The sequence below is a fragment of the Equus quagga genome, chromosome 4 (genome assembly GCF_021613505.1).
Source record: "Equus quagga isolate Etosha38 chromosome 4, UCLA_HA_Equagga_1.0, whole genome shotgun sequence".
NCBI lineage: Eukaryota > Metazoa > Chordata > Mammalia > Perissodactyla > Equidae > Equus > Equus quagga.
In genome coordinates, this window is record NC_060270.1 from 36,206,387 (window position 1) to 36,225,240 (window position 18,854).

Consider the following 18,854-nt stretch of genomic DNA (forward strand, 5'->3'; position numbering starts at 1 on the left):
ATCACAATCCTATCGTGGTCCACACTAAATACCACCTGGCAAGGCATGATTGAGTCCCTGCCTTCTCAAGGACATGGCTCCTTAAGCTACAAGAGGCAGTTCCTTGGGAAGGTCTAGGAAGCCCAGAGTAGCCCATCAAAGGGGTGGTTCTCTCTCTTTTTTTTTTTAAGTGAAGTATTATTGACATACAATATTATGTTAATTTCAGGTGTACAACATAGTGATTTAATGTTTATGTGTATTATGAAATGACCACCACAATGAATCTAGTAACCATTTGTCACTATACAAAGTTACTACAATATTATTAAATATATTCCCTATGCTGCATATTACATCCCCATGACTTATTTATTTGATAACTGGAAGTTTGTACCTCTTAATCCCCTTCACCTATTTTGACCAATTCCCTACTCCCCAAAGGGGTGCTTCTTGACTCTAAAAGATGGAAGACCATTATCTCTGGTATTATCCTGCCACCTCGTTCATCTCTGCTTCTCAAGTTTTGATCCTGACTTTATTCTTCCCCTCCTCCTGCTTCAGTTTTTCACTCAGATTTCTTCCTACCCATCTGCCACTCCTGGGAGGGAGCTTCTGACTTACTTTCTGGTGGAGTTACTGCTCTGACCTTTGAACTACACTCATACACCCTCCCTTAGCCCTGATCTTCTCAATTTTGATGTCTGGCCTCCCTAGTCCAAGGGTTAGCAATTTTTTTTGTTGTTGTTAAAGGCTAGTTAGTAAATATTTTAGGCTTTGTGGCCCATGTGGCCTCTGTCACAACTGCTCAGCTCTGCAGTGTAGTGGGAAAGCAGCTGTATACGTATGTAAACAAATGGGTGTTTCCATAAAACTTTATTTGCAAAAACAGGCTTTGGGCTGGATGTAGCCCAGGGGCCGTATTTTTCTGACTCCTGCTCTGGTCAAATACTTGTTAATATCCACTCCTCATGCCTGTTCATGTAACTGACTGCCAGCTTGAATATGTGATGTTCATTAGTGTAGCCCTGCAAGAGATCATGTCTGGGACATGCTCAGCTGGGAATCCTGCAGCCTCAGAGTTGAGGGTTCCAGAGAATATTACTGGTCCCATTTGCTCTATCTACAAAGGAGCACTGATTTCAAAACTGGGCAGAAGTACTGGGGTTCTGAGACAGTATGACATAGAGCAACATTTCCCAAATTTCAACCACCTGTGTACTGCTTTCGTGTTTTTCTGCTATCTGTGCTAACTACTTAATAGTGTCTTTCAAAGTGATCCCCCTTTTAAAAACTTGTTTAATTCAAAAAGAAACTTTATATCATTTATGTAAATGGAAAACTGGTACCATTTACAATAAATAGAAAGTAACCATAAAAACAAAATACACTGGAAACAAAGTGCTGTTATTAAATTCTAGCTACTGTTGCTTGCTTGAGAAGTTCTAAACTTAAAGCCTTCTCCTTTTTTAAAGAGGGAAGAGAATTAGTATTGGAGAGGTGCTGAAGTCCAGCGCAAACAGACTTTTTCCTTGATTTAAAAAGAAATATTAGAAAATAAATGAAATGTGATGCATTGTTTATTGCTGTATTTGCTCACTTCCTGCAGTCATTGCATGGAGCTCTGTGTCTCAAGTGCCACCTAAAAACACTGCCAGAATGAAAGGACTAGTGACCTGGGTGTTAGACCTGTGTTCAGATTTTTGACTTCAGCTTAGATTCCCCAACTGCAAAGTGGAAACAGGTAATACTTACCTCACCTTCCTTCATGCAGCAAGTAGGAGTTAGGTATTGACTATCTAGGCACCAGTGTGGGGCTCCTTTAGGCACTAGAGTTGGTCTTTGTAAACCCCCATCACAGTGCCTGTCCCTAGGATGGGCACTGTTGTCCTCGGAACCCTTGCAAATTCAAAATATCTCTCACCGTTCTTATAGTAGTATCTGTGAAGTTTCTATAGTTGGTCCTACTGCTTAACAGCTGAGAGACCTTGGGCAAGTTACTTAAATTCTCTTCTGGCCTGCTGACCAGTGTGAGGATTAAGTGAGATGACATGTAAAAATGCTTTTTAATGGTAAAGTCTGCATCAGTTTTACCATTGGCTGTTCTTGGGTGGTAGGTTTTGTGTCCTGTCTTCCTTGCCTCCTGGACTGAGTTCCTGGAAGGCAGAGACTGTGGTGGTGGGCTTCTATCTAGATCACCCCTTGACATTTACCTAGCACAGTGCAAAACTGTCAGTGGAGGGAATGGAAAATGTCATTCCTGGTCATTCTCACTTCCTTCTCTCCTCCATCTCCCAAGACTGGGGTTTTCAGCCTTAGAAACTCTAGCGAATCTCAGCGGTCTCTACTTCTCAACTGGGAAATGCGAGTGTGTTGGACTAGGCTGTCCCCATTGGTGCAGGCCAGGGATGAAATGTGTCTACTTGTCTTCTGATGACTCCAGGTGATGCTTGGATCCACATGCATCACCTCCTGCAGCCGCGTTCTGCACCCTTTGCCCTTTAGCCAGTTAATTCTCTGCCATTTCAAAGCTTACTCTCCACCTCCCGAGATCCTGCTGATTCACGGTCTTTCCCTTAGAACTTTTGTTTGTTCTAGATGTTTTTACAAGTTCTTAGCCATGGGATTCTTTTCTTCTAGCCTTTACAAACCATTTTTCTTGGCTCACAGATTAAAGTCTGTCTATCTATGTCATTGAATGAAGATTTCTAAAACTTCGCTGAGTCCTAGTCTCAGAATAAATCACTCTCAGCACAGAAGTTCTTCCTTCAAAGGTTTTTTTTTTGCCTGGGTAACTTAGTCCTTGTACATGTTTCTATGGGATGAAGAGACATCTGTCCTGTCCTTGGGGAAGATAGCAGGCAGGACTGGAGAACCCTTAACACTGAGGAAGATCATAGAAAGAGGCCCTCTGGCCCCAAGAAATGAACTGGCCTGCCACAGTCACATATCCAGGTGGTGGCCCCATGCTTAGCAGTCCTGATGCCTAGTCTAACTCTCTGCCTGCGACCTCCCAATAGATGGGAGGTAAATGTCATCTGGCCGTCAGGGAATGAGCTTTCTCTCAGAGCCTTGTGGCCATCAAAGGGCTGCAAGGAGCCTGGTTAGAGACAGAGAGGCCCCTTTACATTCAGATGACCTGGCCTGAGCAAAGTGGGTTGAATTGAGGGGCCCATTTACATGGACTCAAAGGGCAACCACACCTGCTATCTGTTTACTTGTGTATAATCATCCCTCGAGCATGTAAGTGCTGGATGGTGAGATGAACAAATTACAGGGGGCAGAGTCTGGCTGGGCAGCAGAGATGTAAACAGAGGGTTTTGATGAATGCCACAAACAAGGCATTAGCTAAGGGCTGTGGGAGTGCTGACCCTCAGTTAATGTGAAATTTTGATCCTGGCACCTCATGTTAACCAGACACAACCTGGAATGAAGACTGTTCCCCCTCCGTCATTCTGATGATCAGCCAGCAATGATGAGGTTGGCTTCCCCATGCACCAGCATGGCCCTGAGTTTACCCTCTCCTTAACCAGACCAGGGAGCTCGAGACAGACAAGGGCATTATTCCTGGCACTACTTCTGCTTCTCTCCACCCACTGGCCCCCCCCCCCCCCCCCCCCCCCCCCCCCCCCCCCCCCGCCACCCACCCCCCCCCCCCGCCGCAAAGGAAAGTAAGAGGTGAATGCCTTATGAGAATAGGTTGATGGCCTGCGTATGGTGGCTAACCAGCATTCTTGGCATCTAAGGGAGGCCTACAAAATAAGGCAGCCCACTCCCCAGAGAGCTGTGCTCTTTGCTGTTAACAGAGGCACCAGGAGAGGCCTCTGAGTTTTGTTTTGTTCTTATTGAATATAGAAAGAGGAAGAGGAAGGAAAATTGGCATATTCTGTTTCAACATAGATCACATTCATAAGATTGCGTTACAGACCAAAGACAAATCAGTTAAATCAATGTTTATTGCATAGATGCTGCAGAAAATATCAATAAAGAATTCCAAAAACATGTTGGGCAGAAGAATCATTATTGGAATAAGTAAATAGTCTTCTAAGGGCATTACTTTGATGGAGGCATTATTCATGTGGATTAAAAAAATAAAAGTTCTAGTGTGTTTGTTTAAAAAAATCAATCATGTTATTTAATCATTCCTTCCACTAACCTAAAACACTCTTAATATTTTTGATAGATCTATCTATCTGTTACATTCTTGAGAGTTGTTTGCTGCTGGGAACAGAAGAGTATTATAATGGCAGTTGGCGAGATGCTTTTATTTTAATATAAAGAGGCACTGAATTTGTTGGTTAAGTGTACCTGGCAGCCCCATGTCAGAGAAGTGAGGAGTCACCAGCAGACTGCCCCAATGGTGGGAGGCACACAGCCACAGGAAAGGTAGATTATACTTGCACCCAAAGTTTCAGAGCCACAAAACTCTCTTCTCTCAGGAAGGGAGTCAGTAAGGAGAAGACAGCTTCTGAAAAGAAAGTTAGTGCTGATGACTATGTTTACATGTCTCCCAGTGTTTCACCTGCTGTTCACTGACCCTGCATGGGCGTAATGATTTGTTTCTGGGTCTTGGTGATGGTTCAGTTCAGGAAATAGGAGTTCTTTCCTGCCTTTCCTGGTTCCTGCCAGCTTCTTCAGCTTGTTCTCTTGACCTGCACTGGAAGCAGTCTCTGATCCTCTCAAACCAAGTGACCTGACCACCGTGCCTTTGTGTACCTCGTTCCCTTAACTTGGAAGCCTTTCTGGACCCCTTTACACTCTCCTTTACCTCTGCTCACCTGGCCCACCCTGCCTCCTACTGTTCAAAACTCAGCTGTGGCGTCATCTTCCCTGGGGGCCTTGCGAGGTTCCCCTCCTGTCTGCCTGGCCACCTCGGCACCCTCCCACAGGGTACAGGCCCGTCTGTAGTGGCATAGCTCACGGGGTGCACTGACCGCTTACTCAACTGTGTTCCCATGAGACCATGAGCTCCTCATGGTGGGGAATAGGCTGTTCACCCAGCTCTCTGATGTCCAACATAGTAAATACTCGGTAAGAGTTCGTCAAATAAATGAAACGAGTAAAGTTAATCAAAGCAGGAGTCACCTGCCAGAATACTGAAGAAAAGCAGGGAAGAATTCTGCAGCATTTCCCAGGATGGGTGAGATGGGTAGGTTCTTTAACTTATGAAAAATGATCAACCTCATTCATAAATAGAGATAGTATAATTTTCACCTATGAATGGGCAGAAATAAAAAAATTTGATAACTGTGTTTTCAGACGTGCTGGGAAACAATGCTGCATTTGTGTGTTAACATTACAAATGCACAGCCCTCTGACCTAGTGATTTCACTTCTAGGAGCTTGTCTTCCAAGATATACTCACATGTGTGCAAAACTAAGATAGATAGATGGATGGATAGATAGATAGATATTCATTACAACACTTTTTTGGAAATAGCAAAAGATTGGAAACATCATATGTCCGTCAGCAAGAGACCAGTTAAATTGATTTTGGTATATTCATAAAACTGAATATTATACAGCTATCAAAAAGAATAATATAGCTCTATATGTATGGATATGAAACAATTTCCAAGTGAAAAAAGCATATACAGAGCACTAACATTTGTATTTGGGGGGAAAAAAGAATATCTACATTATGCTTATATATAGAACGTGCTGGAATGATTTTTAAAAAACTGATATTGAGATCTAGAGGACTGAAGAATAGGTGTAGCAGTGAAAATTTTTCTACTATACCCTTTGTTATCTTTTGAACTTTATACAAAGACTATGTAGTGTTTATTTTTAAAAAGTAAATTTGTTTTAAAGAAACCAGTTGAGTGGTAGATGTGTGTTCAGATTTGCTGAGATCTGCAGAATCACTATCTAAAAATCACTAGGAGGAGCTCCATGTATATAAACACTTTTCATCCTGATGTCTCACCACACCCTCCTACCCTCTGTCCCCCTGCCTTTGAAGTTTCTCTTACTCACCTGTTACCTAGGCCATTGGAGCTGGAAAGGATTTTGGACAACTATCTAGCGATGTTTCCACTAAATCAAGCAGAACACTGCTGCTTTTCCAAGAAATGTGCCATGGCTTAATTTCTCTCACCTGCTGCTAAAGCGTGTTATTTTAAAAATATCAATGTGGGCTTTACAGAGCTGTTTAGATCAAAGTTGCAATAACAAGTAGAGTATCGCTACAATACTAATTAACCAACATCTGAATTATGGGCCAGAGCTCTGTTTCTATGTAGTGGAAACATAAACTTTGATCCGGTGGTTTATGACATCAGTGAAATTCCTGGGAGGCAATTATAGTCTTCTCGTTCACAGTCCCACGCCAAGACCTACCTGTAGGAAATGGACGAGCTCCTACTTAGCTGTGCCGTACTGTCTGTTCATAGTAAATTTCATGAAATAACATTACATCTTCAAAATCCAGACACCAGAGATTGTACGAGGGTAACACTGGCAGTGGTGAAGGTGTGAACAGCTTCCTGCCATAAGGCAGAAAAGGGAAGAAATGGGATAAATTGTAGCTGTAGGTTGGGTTGTGATGCAAGTCGAGTCACAAAGCCAATATGTTTGGATTTTAAGCTATCCAGTTATAAAATACCATGGGCTTTGTCATGTGACTTATTTATTGGGTTGTTCAAAATTTTGACCCCAAAAATTGCAAGATTTGTTGAAATGATTTTTTTTTAGTTCAGTCTTTATTTGTAGCCTAAGGGCCATGGTGATACCTCTACTTTCTGCTCCTTCTCTTTGTGATGGTTTTGTTGCCAAAATGAAGTGAATCTTAGATTTGGAAGGAATCTTGTCTAACCCCCTCATGTTTGAGGCATTAACCAGAGAGGTTAAATGATGAGCCTAACTTCTGTCTGACAGCTTGTCTGAGGTGGGTCCGGGATTCCAACCCTGGTCTCCAGTTCCCAGGTCGGCATGGCTCCCACTCTGCCACTCAGTTGTGTTGAAATAGTGGTAGCCTTTGGTAACAATAAAATGTTTTATTAGGGGTTAGAAAATCCAGGGAATGTATTTAAATTTGTTTTTTCTTAAATCATTGTTCCCTAAGAAATCAAGGCCTTTTGCTTTGCTTATAAACATTAGCAAATGAAAGTGTTTGCATTTCTACAAGTATCTATGCTTGAATATTACATTTTGTATTTCGTGCCAAGGAACAAAAATACTCACACTTAGTTCAGCAAGATAATCAAGGTACTCTTAATGAAGGAGAAACATCCATTGGTTTGCCTGTTGTACTTCTCAGCTTCTGAAATTATCCTGAAATGGGTCTTTAGCCTGAATCCACAGGTGATTCTGTGTAATTTCAGTTCCTTCTCTCCTGGGTCAGTACTGGCTCCATGCAATGCCTTCTGATTCATTAGTTAATTGTGACTCATCAGGTGAAATCAGATTCGTTCACATGTCATAGGAAAACCAGGCACAAACTCTTCTGGGCACATCAGGACCAAAGCTGAGAATGAGAGATGCAAAGGGAGTTTGACAATGTTGTTCTATCAAAATAATCCTAATGTCCACATGTGTAGGGTACACTGCAGTTTATGGAGAACTTTCTCATAATTCCCTGGGATTTGGTGAGAGACAAATGAGACGAGAGGGCAGGAGTTCATCACAATACTAAGGAGACTGGGACCCTGTGAACAGCTGAGAGAAGGGTACCCCCTGAACTCTCTTCCCTCCTTCAGTCACACTGCTGAGGACCTGGCTCCCAGCAAACAAAAGAGCAGGGTCCTAGAAGTAGGGGGGCGACACGGCACTGCATCCAGGGAAGGGAAAAGAGACAGGAAAAAGAATTTGAAGCTGTGTTTGCAGGACCTCCTATGGCCACCTGCTGAGCCAGGTAGGTGGTTCACCTTTATTCGAGTCAGATGTTGACTCCTATATGCAACTTCCCATTGATGGGTCCTGCCGGGGCCACCCAGCTAATGCTGCTGGCTTGAGAGGAAGTGATGAAAAGCCAGGAACCAACTGAGACAGATGCTCTGTTTACTGTCTTTGTAAGACAGGGAACTCAAAAGAGAGTGTGAATCAGCAGCTGGAAGGAATTCTGTGTTTAAGTGCCAGAGACGTTAACCCTGTCATGTACATTCATTCATTCATCAGACTCAGAGTGACTGCTGTGTATGTGTCACCAGGTTAGAAGCTGTGGATGTGCAGGGGTAGGGAGAGGATGTACATATTCAGAAAGGATGTTCATGAATCTTGCAATTCTCTCAGCCCTACTGGTAAAATTTCTCTGTGCAAAAGTCTAGTCTCCTAGAATTGGTTACAAATCAAATTTGTGTATTTGAAGTTACCTCCCTACTAATTTACCTCATTTCAGAATTGATATAAAGGGATCTTAAGATGAATCTCCATTAAGACAGTGAATCTTTTTTAGAATAATTTCTATGCCATCTTTCCCCAGTCCGTTCATCTGTTTTTAAAGTTGGCTATTTGAAGTTTTAAAAAATGAATTTCATTGTATTCAAATCATGGAACGTTAACTCTAAGATCCAGTGATTTTCCTTTCTTCTTTCATCAGCACCTTATGAGATACCAGGGGTGTTCACTAACTTATTTTTCTTTGTATGCTGTGAAGTGCTTTTTTTTTTTATTGGTGTTGTATAAGAAGTTATTTTTCTGAGTCCTTTCCAGTGTGATCTTTTTTATCTTCTCCAGAGTACCCCTTCGTGTTGGAGAGAAAACTTCAAGGGGTTAAGTGCCAAGGAGCAGACCCTGAGTGGGGAGGAAACTTGCCCACGCCCCTCTTGGTGGTACAGGTGCCCCACTGCTGTTACACACCGAAATGCCTGCCCCAACTTTAACTTCCCCACGACTCTTGGAAACAAGGGCTCATGTGATGCTGTTGACTAGCTGCAGTGACATTATAAGGATACTGTGCAGAAATATGTATATATAAAAAATAGGTGTTTAAGTATATCCGTTTACTTCTAGCTAAAACCTAAAAATAGGAGCTAGGAAAAGTCAGGGATAGCCTTTTTCCTTAAAGTCTTCTTTGGATCAAGGAAACGACTAACATCTAAGAACATTCTGTTGTTTTGTTGAAGTTAAGTAGAGATTTCTAAGGGTTGCTGAGGTCAATGTTGGGTTTTAGTTTAGTTTAGTTTTTTTACTCCCTAGAATGTAAGTAGCATGAGAGGACATTTCTGTTTTGTTCACTGGTCTACCCAGAACGTGAAATGAGTGCTTGGCATGGAATAGGTGCTTAGTGAATGAACATTTGTTAAATGAATTTGGAAAGTTTTTAGTTCAATCTTAGAAATCATCCTGTTTTCCAAAATCAGATAAAATGTTCAATATTTAACCTCCAGTCCAAACATTATGAGTGGTTTGGATGGTTCACACCACCCCAGCCCTCAGCGTGGGCGAGATGTTACTCTTGTGGGAGAGGGTGAACACTATTTGATTTGCATGGCAGGGGGACCAACTTCCTTTGTGAGGAAGGCGTATGTGATTTGGCCAACCCTCTCTTGCCTTGCTCACTTACTATATTAGAGATTTAATTTTCCTTAATCATCATCATGACTATAATGAATAAGATCAAAGTCTTTTATAACCGCTGGGAGTAGTTCCTTCTTTTCAGAAGTAAAATGCTGTTGGCTTATTACTCATTCCCGGACACAGAGGACTCACAGCTTCTGGCTTGAGATTTTGTTAATTGTGAAACTTTCTTCAGTGGGTCAAGGCATGCCGTTGTACTTCTTGTCTTAAGAACACCACCTCCGTGTGAGTCATGACATCCAATCACAGGAAATGTATGCAGTGGCTACTGGGTCAAGAAATGTCTTCCCGTCCATTTTCTAGTCAGCAGCCGGTTGCCTCGAGCTGATGAGCATAAACTGGCATGAAAGAAATTGGCTTGGTTGAAGACCAGTCAGTGTCTTCAGTAAGCATGTGCTCTTCTTATAGTTGGAAGACAGATTATGGGATGGAGTGGGCCAGGAAAAAGAAGCCAGCTGTCAGCCACAGATAGTCCTGGTGAATTTGCTGACTGCTGAGCACCTGCTCTGGTCCAGACGCTTCATAGACTGAGGAGGGAAAAAAAATGAAAAAGGCACAGGTAGGAAGGAGGAAAGGGATAGATTTGAATGCTGTTTGGAGAACTAAAGAGAACAATTATTCCAAAATGAAGAGATACTGAAAGGATACAGGTGTTAGTGACTGGGCATGTGGCTCCCTCTGCCCTTACAAAGATGATTTTGTATTTCATGTGCCACACCAGGCAAACGTTTATGTACTCAGATTGTAACTTGTGTTGCATTGTATTTTTGTATGTTTTTTATCTGGGCTCAAGTTATGATGTGTAAATATTTGTTTTTACCCTGGTTCATCCTAATTACACATGAGTTTCGGGCCTTAGAAGGGTGACTAATCACTTCTCTAGAAACACAGTTTGGTTTTGTTAACTGGAATCTTCATCACAGCAGAATAAAAGCATTAGAGAAAATGCTTTCAGTTCTTATTCGGTTTAGATCTTAAAAAGTTGGAAGCTGGCATGCAGATTTTTGGCTTGCAAAGACTTACCTCTCAAAACCTCCCCTTCCTGAATCCAAGTGCCTGTTCGTACTCAGGCACACATGAGTCTCCTAGCCTTCTGAGGACTTCGTCTGCCTGCTGGGACTCGCTCCGCCCTTCTCCGTTCAGCAATCCATATTTTGGGAGGGTTCTGAACTTTATGTTGCCCCGTGAGGCTCTGTCACACAGCCCTGGTTGGAACCAATATTAATAAGCAAGACTGGGAAGCAGGTGATTTCTCACGTGCCCCGTCCCACCCTCAGGCCCTTGCAGGTGTGGACAGCTCCCAGCCATGGGCCAGGAGAGCTTGACTGTCAACCGGGAGTCAACTGACCCTGTGGAGGAGTGTGCTCCTTATTAATACGTTTATTACCCTCTCTAATGGGCATTTATATTTAAGTAAATTCTTTTGAGGAGCAAAGAGTGGGCCACTATGGTGAAGTTTCTAAAATAACCCTTCCTAAGGAGATATTTTTGTCAGAGAGTCTGTAATGAGGTTGACACTGAATAGCTAGAAATCTATTCCTAAGACCCATTTTCCTAGTATTCACCTGAGGGGGCCACATCTTGTCCAGGATTCATTGAACTGAAGTATATCCATGAAATGTAAATTTTGTTATTGGTGAATTGACAGTTCCAGAGTTAACTGTTATGTTTTGTTTTGTTTTTGTCTTTTTGGTGAGGAAGATTCACCCTAAGCTAACATCTGGGGTTTTTTTTTTTGCCTGAGGAAGATTAGCCCTGAGCTAACATCTGTGCACCAGTCTTCCTCTATTTTGTATGTGGGATGCCTCTATAGCATGGCTGATGAGTGGAGTAGGTGTGTGCTCAGAACTGAACCCATGAACCCTGGCTGGCAAAACAGAGTGCACGAAACTTTAACCACTGGACCATGGGTCGTCCCCCAGAGTAACATTTTAAAAGCCTTTTTCTTTTTTTCTTTTGAGGAAGATTAGCCCTGAGCTAACATCTGCTGCCAATCCTCCTCTTTTTGCTGAGGAAGACTGGCCCTCTACTTTATAGGTGTGACACCTACCACAGCATGGCTTACCAAGCGGTGCCATGTCTGCACCCGAAATCCGAACTGGCCAACCCTGGGCCACCAAAGAGGAATGTGCACACTTAACCGCTGTGCCATCGGGCCGGCCCACAAGTCTTCATAAAAGTTGTCACAGTTTTTGTATTCAGGGTTTTTTTGTTTTGGTTTATTTTAATTTCCTAAAAAAGTCTTTGACAGAGAAAAATATTGTCTTTTCCCCAAATAATTATTTAGATTTTTAGTCTTCCTTAAAATAGTTCTACTGTTTACCACTATTCCAGTAAAAGAAGCCCTTTTGCTAAAAATTGAATATGAATCAAAAGAGAGAGATTTTAGGTATTGACTTTGTTTCTAAAGAGTTGAAATATCGAATCTCTGAGAAAGTTTCTCTAGAACAGTATATGGTGGATTCAAGCTACAGTTAAACATACTGATTCCTTTTAATGGGAGATGATTTTCACTTTCCTCTCACACCTCTTTCCAGAAGATTCGTAGAATCCTGCAGTTGGAATGAAACTTAATGGTCTTTGAATGCAAATTCTAGTCACTGTACTCCCAGTAGGGAGATTCCTGCACCATCTTGCACAGGAAATAGCAGTCTGACTCGTCTCTCACGAACCTCTGATTATCAACTAATCATCCCATTGACTTTTCTCTTTTCCCTTCAGCTTCTTTCAACAACAATTAAGAATCCTTGATGTTTTCCTCAGAAAGGAAATCTGGAATTGTCTTAGCAACTTCTTAAAAAGTCACGGCCTTTTTCTGAGCTAGTAAACTCTTCGAGAAGGGGGTGGAGGGTAAATAAATGGGTTCTAAAGTCTCAGACTGTTGCTTATCATATTAACTGATTTCTGTCCAATCAAGCAATGGACTTCCATGAGCGCCTGTTCCTGAATGCTCAGGAAGCATGAGCGTGTTAGGGCCGCTTGGGGGATTTATGGTTTTGTGGACATGAGTTTATAGAAAAAGGGAAGTTACTGGGTTCATAACTGCAATTCTTCTGGCTCAAAACTCTTTGCAGCGGGTCACCACAGTAGTATCTGATTTAATCCTTTTGTGATTTGGCCCAGACCGCTAATATTCACAAGAACTTTACTCTGATCACATCTTTTCTCTCTCTAAGAAAACCCCAAACCTCTTTCTGTTCATTTTTCAACAGTTTTTATGTTGAAGGCATTTATTTTTCTAACAACTATTGTAATACATTTATTTTAGATTCCATAGAGGCAGAGACGATTGTTCTTAATAATTTTGTAACAAAGAAAGTGACTAAACAATTTGTTTTATTGACTCTTAATCATTCCCTGTGCCCTGCCTCTGTGAGTGAGAGAGAGAGGAGGGGCCGGGGACTTTAAGGGACAGTTGGGTAGAGAGCTGGACTGGGCCGTCACCGGTGATTCATTTGCTTCCCCCAGCAGCCCTAGGTCCTTAGTTCAATTTAGCACAGGATGTCCCTTGGACAGAATGTCCAGAAGTTTTAAGGGGAACTTTCACAACTAATGAGGAATGGGAAAGAGATAAAGTGCCTCAAATACATACTAATGAGCGCATGGGATGCAGTGGAATCTGAATACAGCGCTAGAGGTGGTGGGGCGAGAGCTCTGGTGGTTTCACTCTTGGTCCCTGGAGTCAGTTAGCACACCAGCCTCTCTTTGCAGATAATGCGCATTCCGTGGTGCTCTGATTTCCCTCCAAGATGAGGACCATGTGTTGTCTGATGGAGCTCAGAATTGCTATGGAAATGCATGGGACCTGGTTGAGTAGAATCCCTCATTAAACCCCAAAGGACTCTCTCTCAGGACTCTTTTTGCTCCCTCTGTTGTCCCTCTTCCCCAGTTTACCTGGGGAATTCTCCGATGCTTAGGTGGCCTAATTTTCAAAGGGAACTTGAGATCCTCTGAGCTGGCTTCCCACAGTTTGTGTTAACTTTCAAGGCCCCAGCAAGGTCAAGGCTTGGGTTAGAGTTTCCAAGGTGGCTGATCAAACTTGTGGCTCAGTGACCATAAGCCGGAAAACTGTGGCCTTACCCTCCTCACATACAAGCAGGCATTTTACTTTGTTTTTTTTAATCCAGGTGAAATCGTTCTTCAGAATCACAGAGATTCCTTGACAATTAAATATGATTTTGTTTCCCCAGATGATTGCCCACTTATTTTAAGCAACAGATTCTACCACACAAAATAATTTCTGCCAGGCCCTTGAAATTCATAACAATGGACGACATCTAGTTTTATCTGAAATTCACTCAGTTGGAACCTTCTCTTTCCTCTGAGCAGCTACAGTACAAAGATAGTAATATATTCATTAGAAGTGCCGTGGGGGCCACCAGGTGGTGCAGCGATTAAGTGCGCACGTTTTCCTTCGGCGGCCTGGGGTTCGCCGGTTTGGATCCCGGTTGCGGACATGGCACCACTTGGCACGCCATGCTGTGGTAGGCGTCCCCCATATAAAGTGGAGGAAGATGGCATGGCTGTTAGCTGAGGGCTAGTCTTCCTCAGTGAAAAGAGGAGGATTGGCAGCAGTTAGCTCACGGCTAATCTTCCTCAAAAAAAAAAAAAGTGCCCTGAGGTATTTATATGTTGAAAAGCCTTATAAACCATCAACTAAATTAGAGTTAGATGAGCTGGAGTTAATTAAGTATATTTTGTTTTGTAGTTGTTGAAGATTTGATAGTCTACACCTGTATGCTCATCACCAGTTAACCAGAATACACAATCAAAGTGGCCAGTTCCCCAGCCAAGCAAGATGGCTATGGGCTATATTATCCTTTTCCTGGTGGTGTGAAACCTGAGCTTCTTGCCCTGTCTCACCCAAAACGCTTAGCTTACCTGAATAGGAGAGTGGGAATTGTGAGTTCCTAAATTGCAAAGCCACAGGGAAAGATCCTGTGTATCTGTATCAAAGGGCGCCCTCTGCCTGACTACAGGTCTTATTCTGCTTTGGTTAAAATGAAAAAGAAAAAAACCAAGACTGTGCTCCTTGCTGCCCTGTTATTCTTGTTTTTGAAGTGGACTGAGCATGTTGAAGGCTCAGACCTGGCACACATTTAAACTACAGGTGTAACACATTATTTTTGCTGAGGAGGCAAGCGCACAAAGCGTGGGCAGTTTGGTGGAACAAGAGGGTTTAAAGATGAGAGATGGGCTGGAGGCAGTAACGGCGTCGTGAGAGGGAATTTGGACATGGTGACAGGGAGTCATTCAAAGAAGGCAAGAGCGACCAGTCATATGTGTGGTTTACAGAGTCACTGGTGGCCAAGTGTGGGATACATGGGAGAGGAGGAAGACTGGAGAGGGTAGACAGACCAGCTAGGAGGCTGTGGTAATAGTTCTGTGGCCTTGATGATGAGCGATGTCATTTACATATATTTAGAGAAGCTTGATTTCTTTTTTAGAATAAAGGAACTGTGAAATTATTCTTTTTTAATTTTTGTATAACCAATCACTTTCCTACTTTTGGTTTGTTTTAAAGCAGGGCACACTTTTATGGATTTCAAAGGGAAAAAGATCCATATTTCTCGTTCGAGACTCAGCCAAACACTGGCTTTCTTTTCTAAAGGAAACAGGAAAAAGAACTCCCCCTTCCCTCTCCTCTTGACCACCTGGCAAAGGAGAAAAGGACAGTTTGCCTTCCTGGGTGGGGTCAGGGTCCACATCATAAACAGACTGCAGGCAGCTACGGGAGTGCTTTCCTCAGCCCCTGGGGCTCCACATTCTCCTTTTCTGCTATGCACTTGGCCCCTTGCTGGACAGGAGACTAATAAACAAGGAGCCTGTCCTTGAGAAAATCACCGGCTAGTGGGACAACAGTGCTAACAGATAAATAATTATACCAAAACGTGAGCTGTTATAAAAGCTAAAGAGTGCAGAAGAAACAATTCTGCCTGGAGATGCCCTAGAAATATCTGCAGGTTTGAACTGGATTTTGGAGGGCATGGAGAAGTCCCTCCCAGGGGAAAGGGATGGGCATCCTGGGCTCCGTGACAAGAAGGCATGGCGGCCAGGTGATGCTGTGGGAGTTCACAGATCTCAGAGATCCTGAAACAGAGCTCTCAGGATATTCTCCCAAATGACCTGACTGAGCTCTGATTTAATTGGCTCTACTGTAGTGGTCTCCATTTCCCTCTTTTACTTCTGGGTTCCTTTTCTTCCTTTCCATCCTGATCTAAGATTAGAGATGCTACATACACACTAGCTTGTAGAGATGATTTCTCCTAGAATCCTGCTTAACGAACATTCTAATTACTGCACTGATTGCCTCATGTGCGTTCTTTACATGAGATATTACAGGGAAACGTTTTAGACCATCTAGTTAGGGTTTGGGACAATCTGGACTGGGCAGAGTCTGACTGCATAGGCACTATGAACAAGGGGGTTTGCCAAATAAATTAATACTCTGCTAGATAAGATTTCAAGAATACCTAACCTAATTATGGAAAAAGTGAGTTGTTTGGTTTTTTCTTTCTTTTTTTATTTTTACTTACGTTCCAGTATACTTAAAAAAAATAAATTTTGTATATTCATTAAAGCAGCCATAGTAGGAGTTTTAATTGTTAATTTTTAGAAGCAAGTAAGGTAAGACGTGAATACATTCTCATTTTTAAAAAAAGCAAAGACGATAGAAGTAGCTAAAATAAAAAGTGTATGTCTCCTTTTACCAACCAAATCAGTTTGTAGCTACCTTTTTCTATACATTTACACATACATACATTTAATAACATGTCGTTTTGTGCTCTTAAAAAACAGGATCAACCTAATCTGTAATTAGCTTTCTTTTTGTAACAACATGCCTTGGAGAGTGTCCCATGACCAAGCACACATGTCTGTCTACCTCGCACTTTTTAAAAGCTATATAATGTTCCTTATTATAGCTATGCTATGATTTACTGTTAATGGATATTTAGAATGTTTGCAATCTTTGTTGCTGCTGTATCTGTCTTTGTTGAAACTTTTGTGTTCATGCATGAGTGTCCTCCAAGAGGATTTCTACCAGTAAATTCTTGGTTAGCAGTTGGAGTCAGTGTTTATGCTTGGAGATAATAAAAAAAAATTTTTTTTAGAAATATTCACTTTTCTTGCAAATTCTGATGTCTTTTCTATAAATAGTTAGGCTTGTGACATCATCTGTGGAGCATTCTGTGTAGCCACTGTATGGGATGGTGTCAGCAGTTTTATTATGAACTCTTGCCAACAGCAGTGTCAGGAAAGAGCCTTCATAGCATAGAGGTAGAAATTAGTTCTTCTTTTTCCTCCTCCTATCCTGATACAAGATTAGAGGGTCTACTGACTGGCGTGTTTAGTCATTTGAACAGCCCTGGTAAAGCATGAATGCATTCTCATTTTTCAAAACTAAGACAAGACGGAAATAGTGTATGGGGTGTAGACAGAGGAGTGGCCCCTATTCCTTCAATAAAAAGGAAACTGTAGGCCCTCATTTATGTTGTTATTTGTTTCCCCGTTTCCTCTACCTGTGTACCTCTCTCTCTGTCTCTCTCTTTTTTTTCTCTGCATGAATTGTCACATTCCTTTCTGGAGCTCTTGCCCAGATTAAAGCCGTGGAGAAACGAGCAGCTCTTTGTTACCTCTCACACGAGAAGGAAAGAAAAAGTAATGGGGGTACACTTTGGCCATCACATCCCTTCTTTTCCAACCCCCCAAAGTGGATATTAATGGGATTTCAATGTCAAGCCCTTCTATTAAAATAACCTCTCTATATTTAAATGCTGATTTGTGTTTTCTTTCCAGGATCTAACATGTTCTCAAAAGATAGAAAAATTCTTATCCTTATATTTCTCTTCTTTTTTCTATCTAATTTTAATGCTTCAGTAAAAACAAGAAACAGTCTAAATCACTCAGACAAAATTATGTGGAAAAACAGAAAAATCCTCTGAATAAAAAGGCAGAAGAAGGCCCAAATATCCATCAATAAGGATGGTATAAATGCACCTCAGTGCATCCAGGTAGTATAAATTAGAATGAGGATGCTTTCTGTCTACCAACGTAGAAAGATCTCCAGGATATTCCTGTTATGTGAAAAAAACAAGATACAATGAGCATGTGGAATATACAAATATTTCTGTAAGAAAAGGAAAAGATAAGACTTTGTATTTGCTATTATTTGCGTAAAGAAACTGAAAGCAACTAGTGTTTATTTCTGCTAAGGAAGAGGGTGGATGGGAGTAACACTTTTCATAGTATACTTTTTTACAGTGCTCTGATTTTTGAATTATGAGTCTATTACCTATTCAGAAATAAAAATCACTTTTAAAAGCAAGTTTTGCATTGTTAGATGAGGGGCAAACTAAATCTGATCTTGTTTAAGCCTACTGTTTATGGGACTTTACTATCAAGTTTGAGTCTAGGTTCCTTTTGGGGTAGGGTCAGTTGCAGGACCTTATATTTTGAGGAGGAAAGGGATAATTCTGTACTTAGAACCTGTGTGGCAGGTTCTAAATACTTTGGTAGGAAATTGAAAGGCAAATCTGCATTTCAACCATTTGTTTAGCTTGTTTGGACTTTTTGGTTTTGTTCTTTACTTTTTCCCCAAAGTAATTGAAAACCTTAAAACATGATGCTCCTCATTCACAGTCAGAATCTCTTGTTGATGCCTTGGTGAATACAGTGAGAAAGTTAACTCGAACTGTGGTCTGAAGCCTGTTTTTGTTATTTGCTGAAGTTGTATGCTGGAGAGTGTTACCGTCTGTACTTTTATTTTTACAGGAGCAGGAAAATTCAGATTCGAAACATCCCTCCTCACCTGCAGTGGGAGGTAGGCATTGTCACTTCTGTGTTTACTATCTTCCTGCTCTCTTTCTCATTTTACTTTTTAATGGGTTAATAAGACATTTTCTCTCTTTTTTAGTTCCCTTTCACATTTGGGAATTAGAGGTCCTCAGACTTTTCCCACAAAGCCTGTGGGTCCTACCTCTTCCTTTTCCAGTACCCTAATGTGCATGATCTGTCATGAGTTTGGGGTCACATTTGTCCCTTTCATCGTGTAGGGTGTGCACTTTGATCTCTCATATTCTGTCTTCTCAAGCACCAAGCACCAACGAACAAACTGTGAAACAAATGTTTACTTGGCTTGTGATTTTTATCCATGATTTTGTAAAAGATTTTTACTTTTCCAAATTATCATTTTGGAAAAAATAAAATCAATGGAAAAACCAATAAAAATAGAAGTTCTTTGAGCAAGTTTTTTGTTTCTCTTTCAATTAGTTGCTAGGAGTAATGGTTAAGATATAGTTTCGGAGTTGTAAAACTTCCTGTAAGTTCGCTACCTTAAAATAAGATAGAATATGAGGA

At 41.6% G+C, this 18,854-nt stretch overlaps 1 protein-coding gene across 2 annotated transcripts in view; it reads left to right on the forward strand.

Annotated features, from left to right (window-relative positions):
- IGF2BP2 (insulin like growth factor 2 mRNA binding protein 2) overlaps positions 1 to 18,854 on the forward strand; it is a 145,904-nt gene that overhangs the window by 83,606 nt on the left and 43,444 nt on the right. For both annotated transcript variants that reach the window (XM_046657734.1, XM_046657735.1), the window contains exon 3: positions 18,270 to 18,318. In XM_046657734.1, coding sequence (XP_046513690.1) covers positions 18,270 to 18,318 — 49 coding nt within the window. The remainder of the gene's footprint in view (positions 1 to 18,269; positions 18,319 to 18,854) is intronic.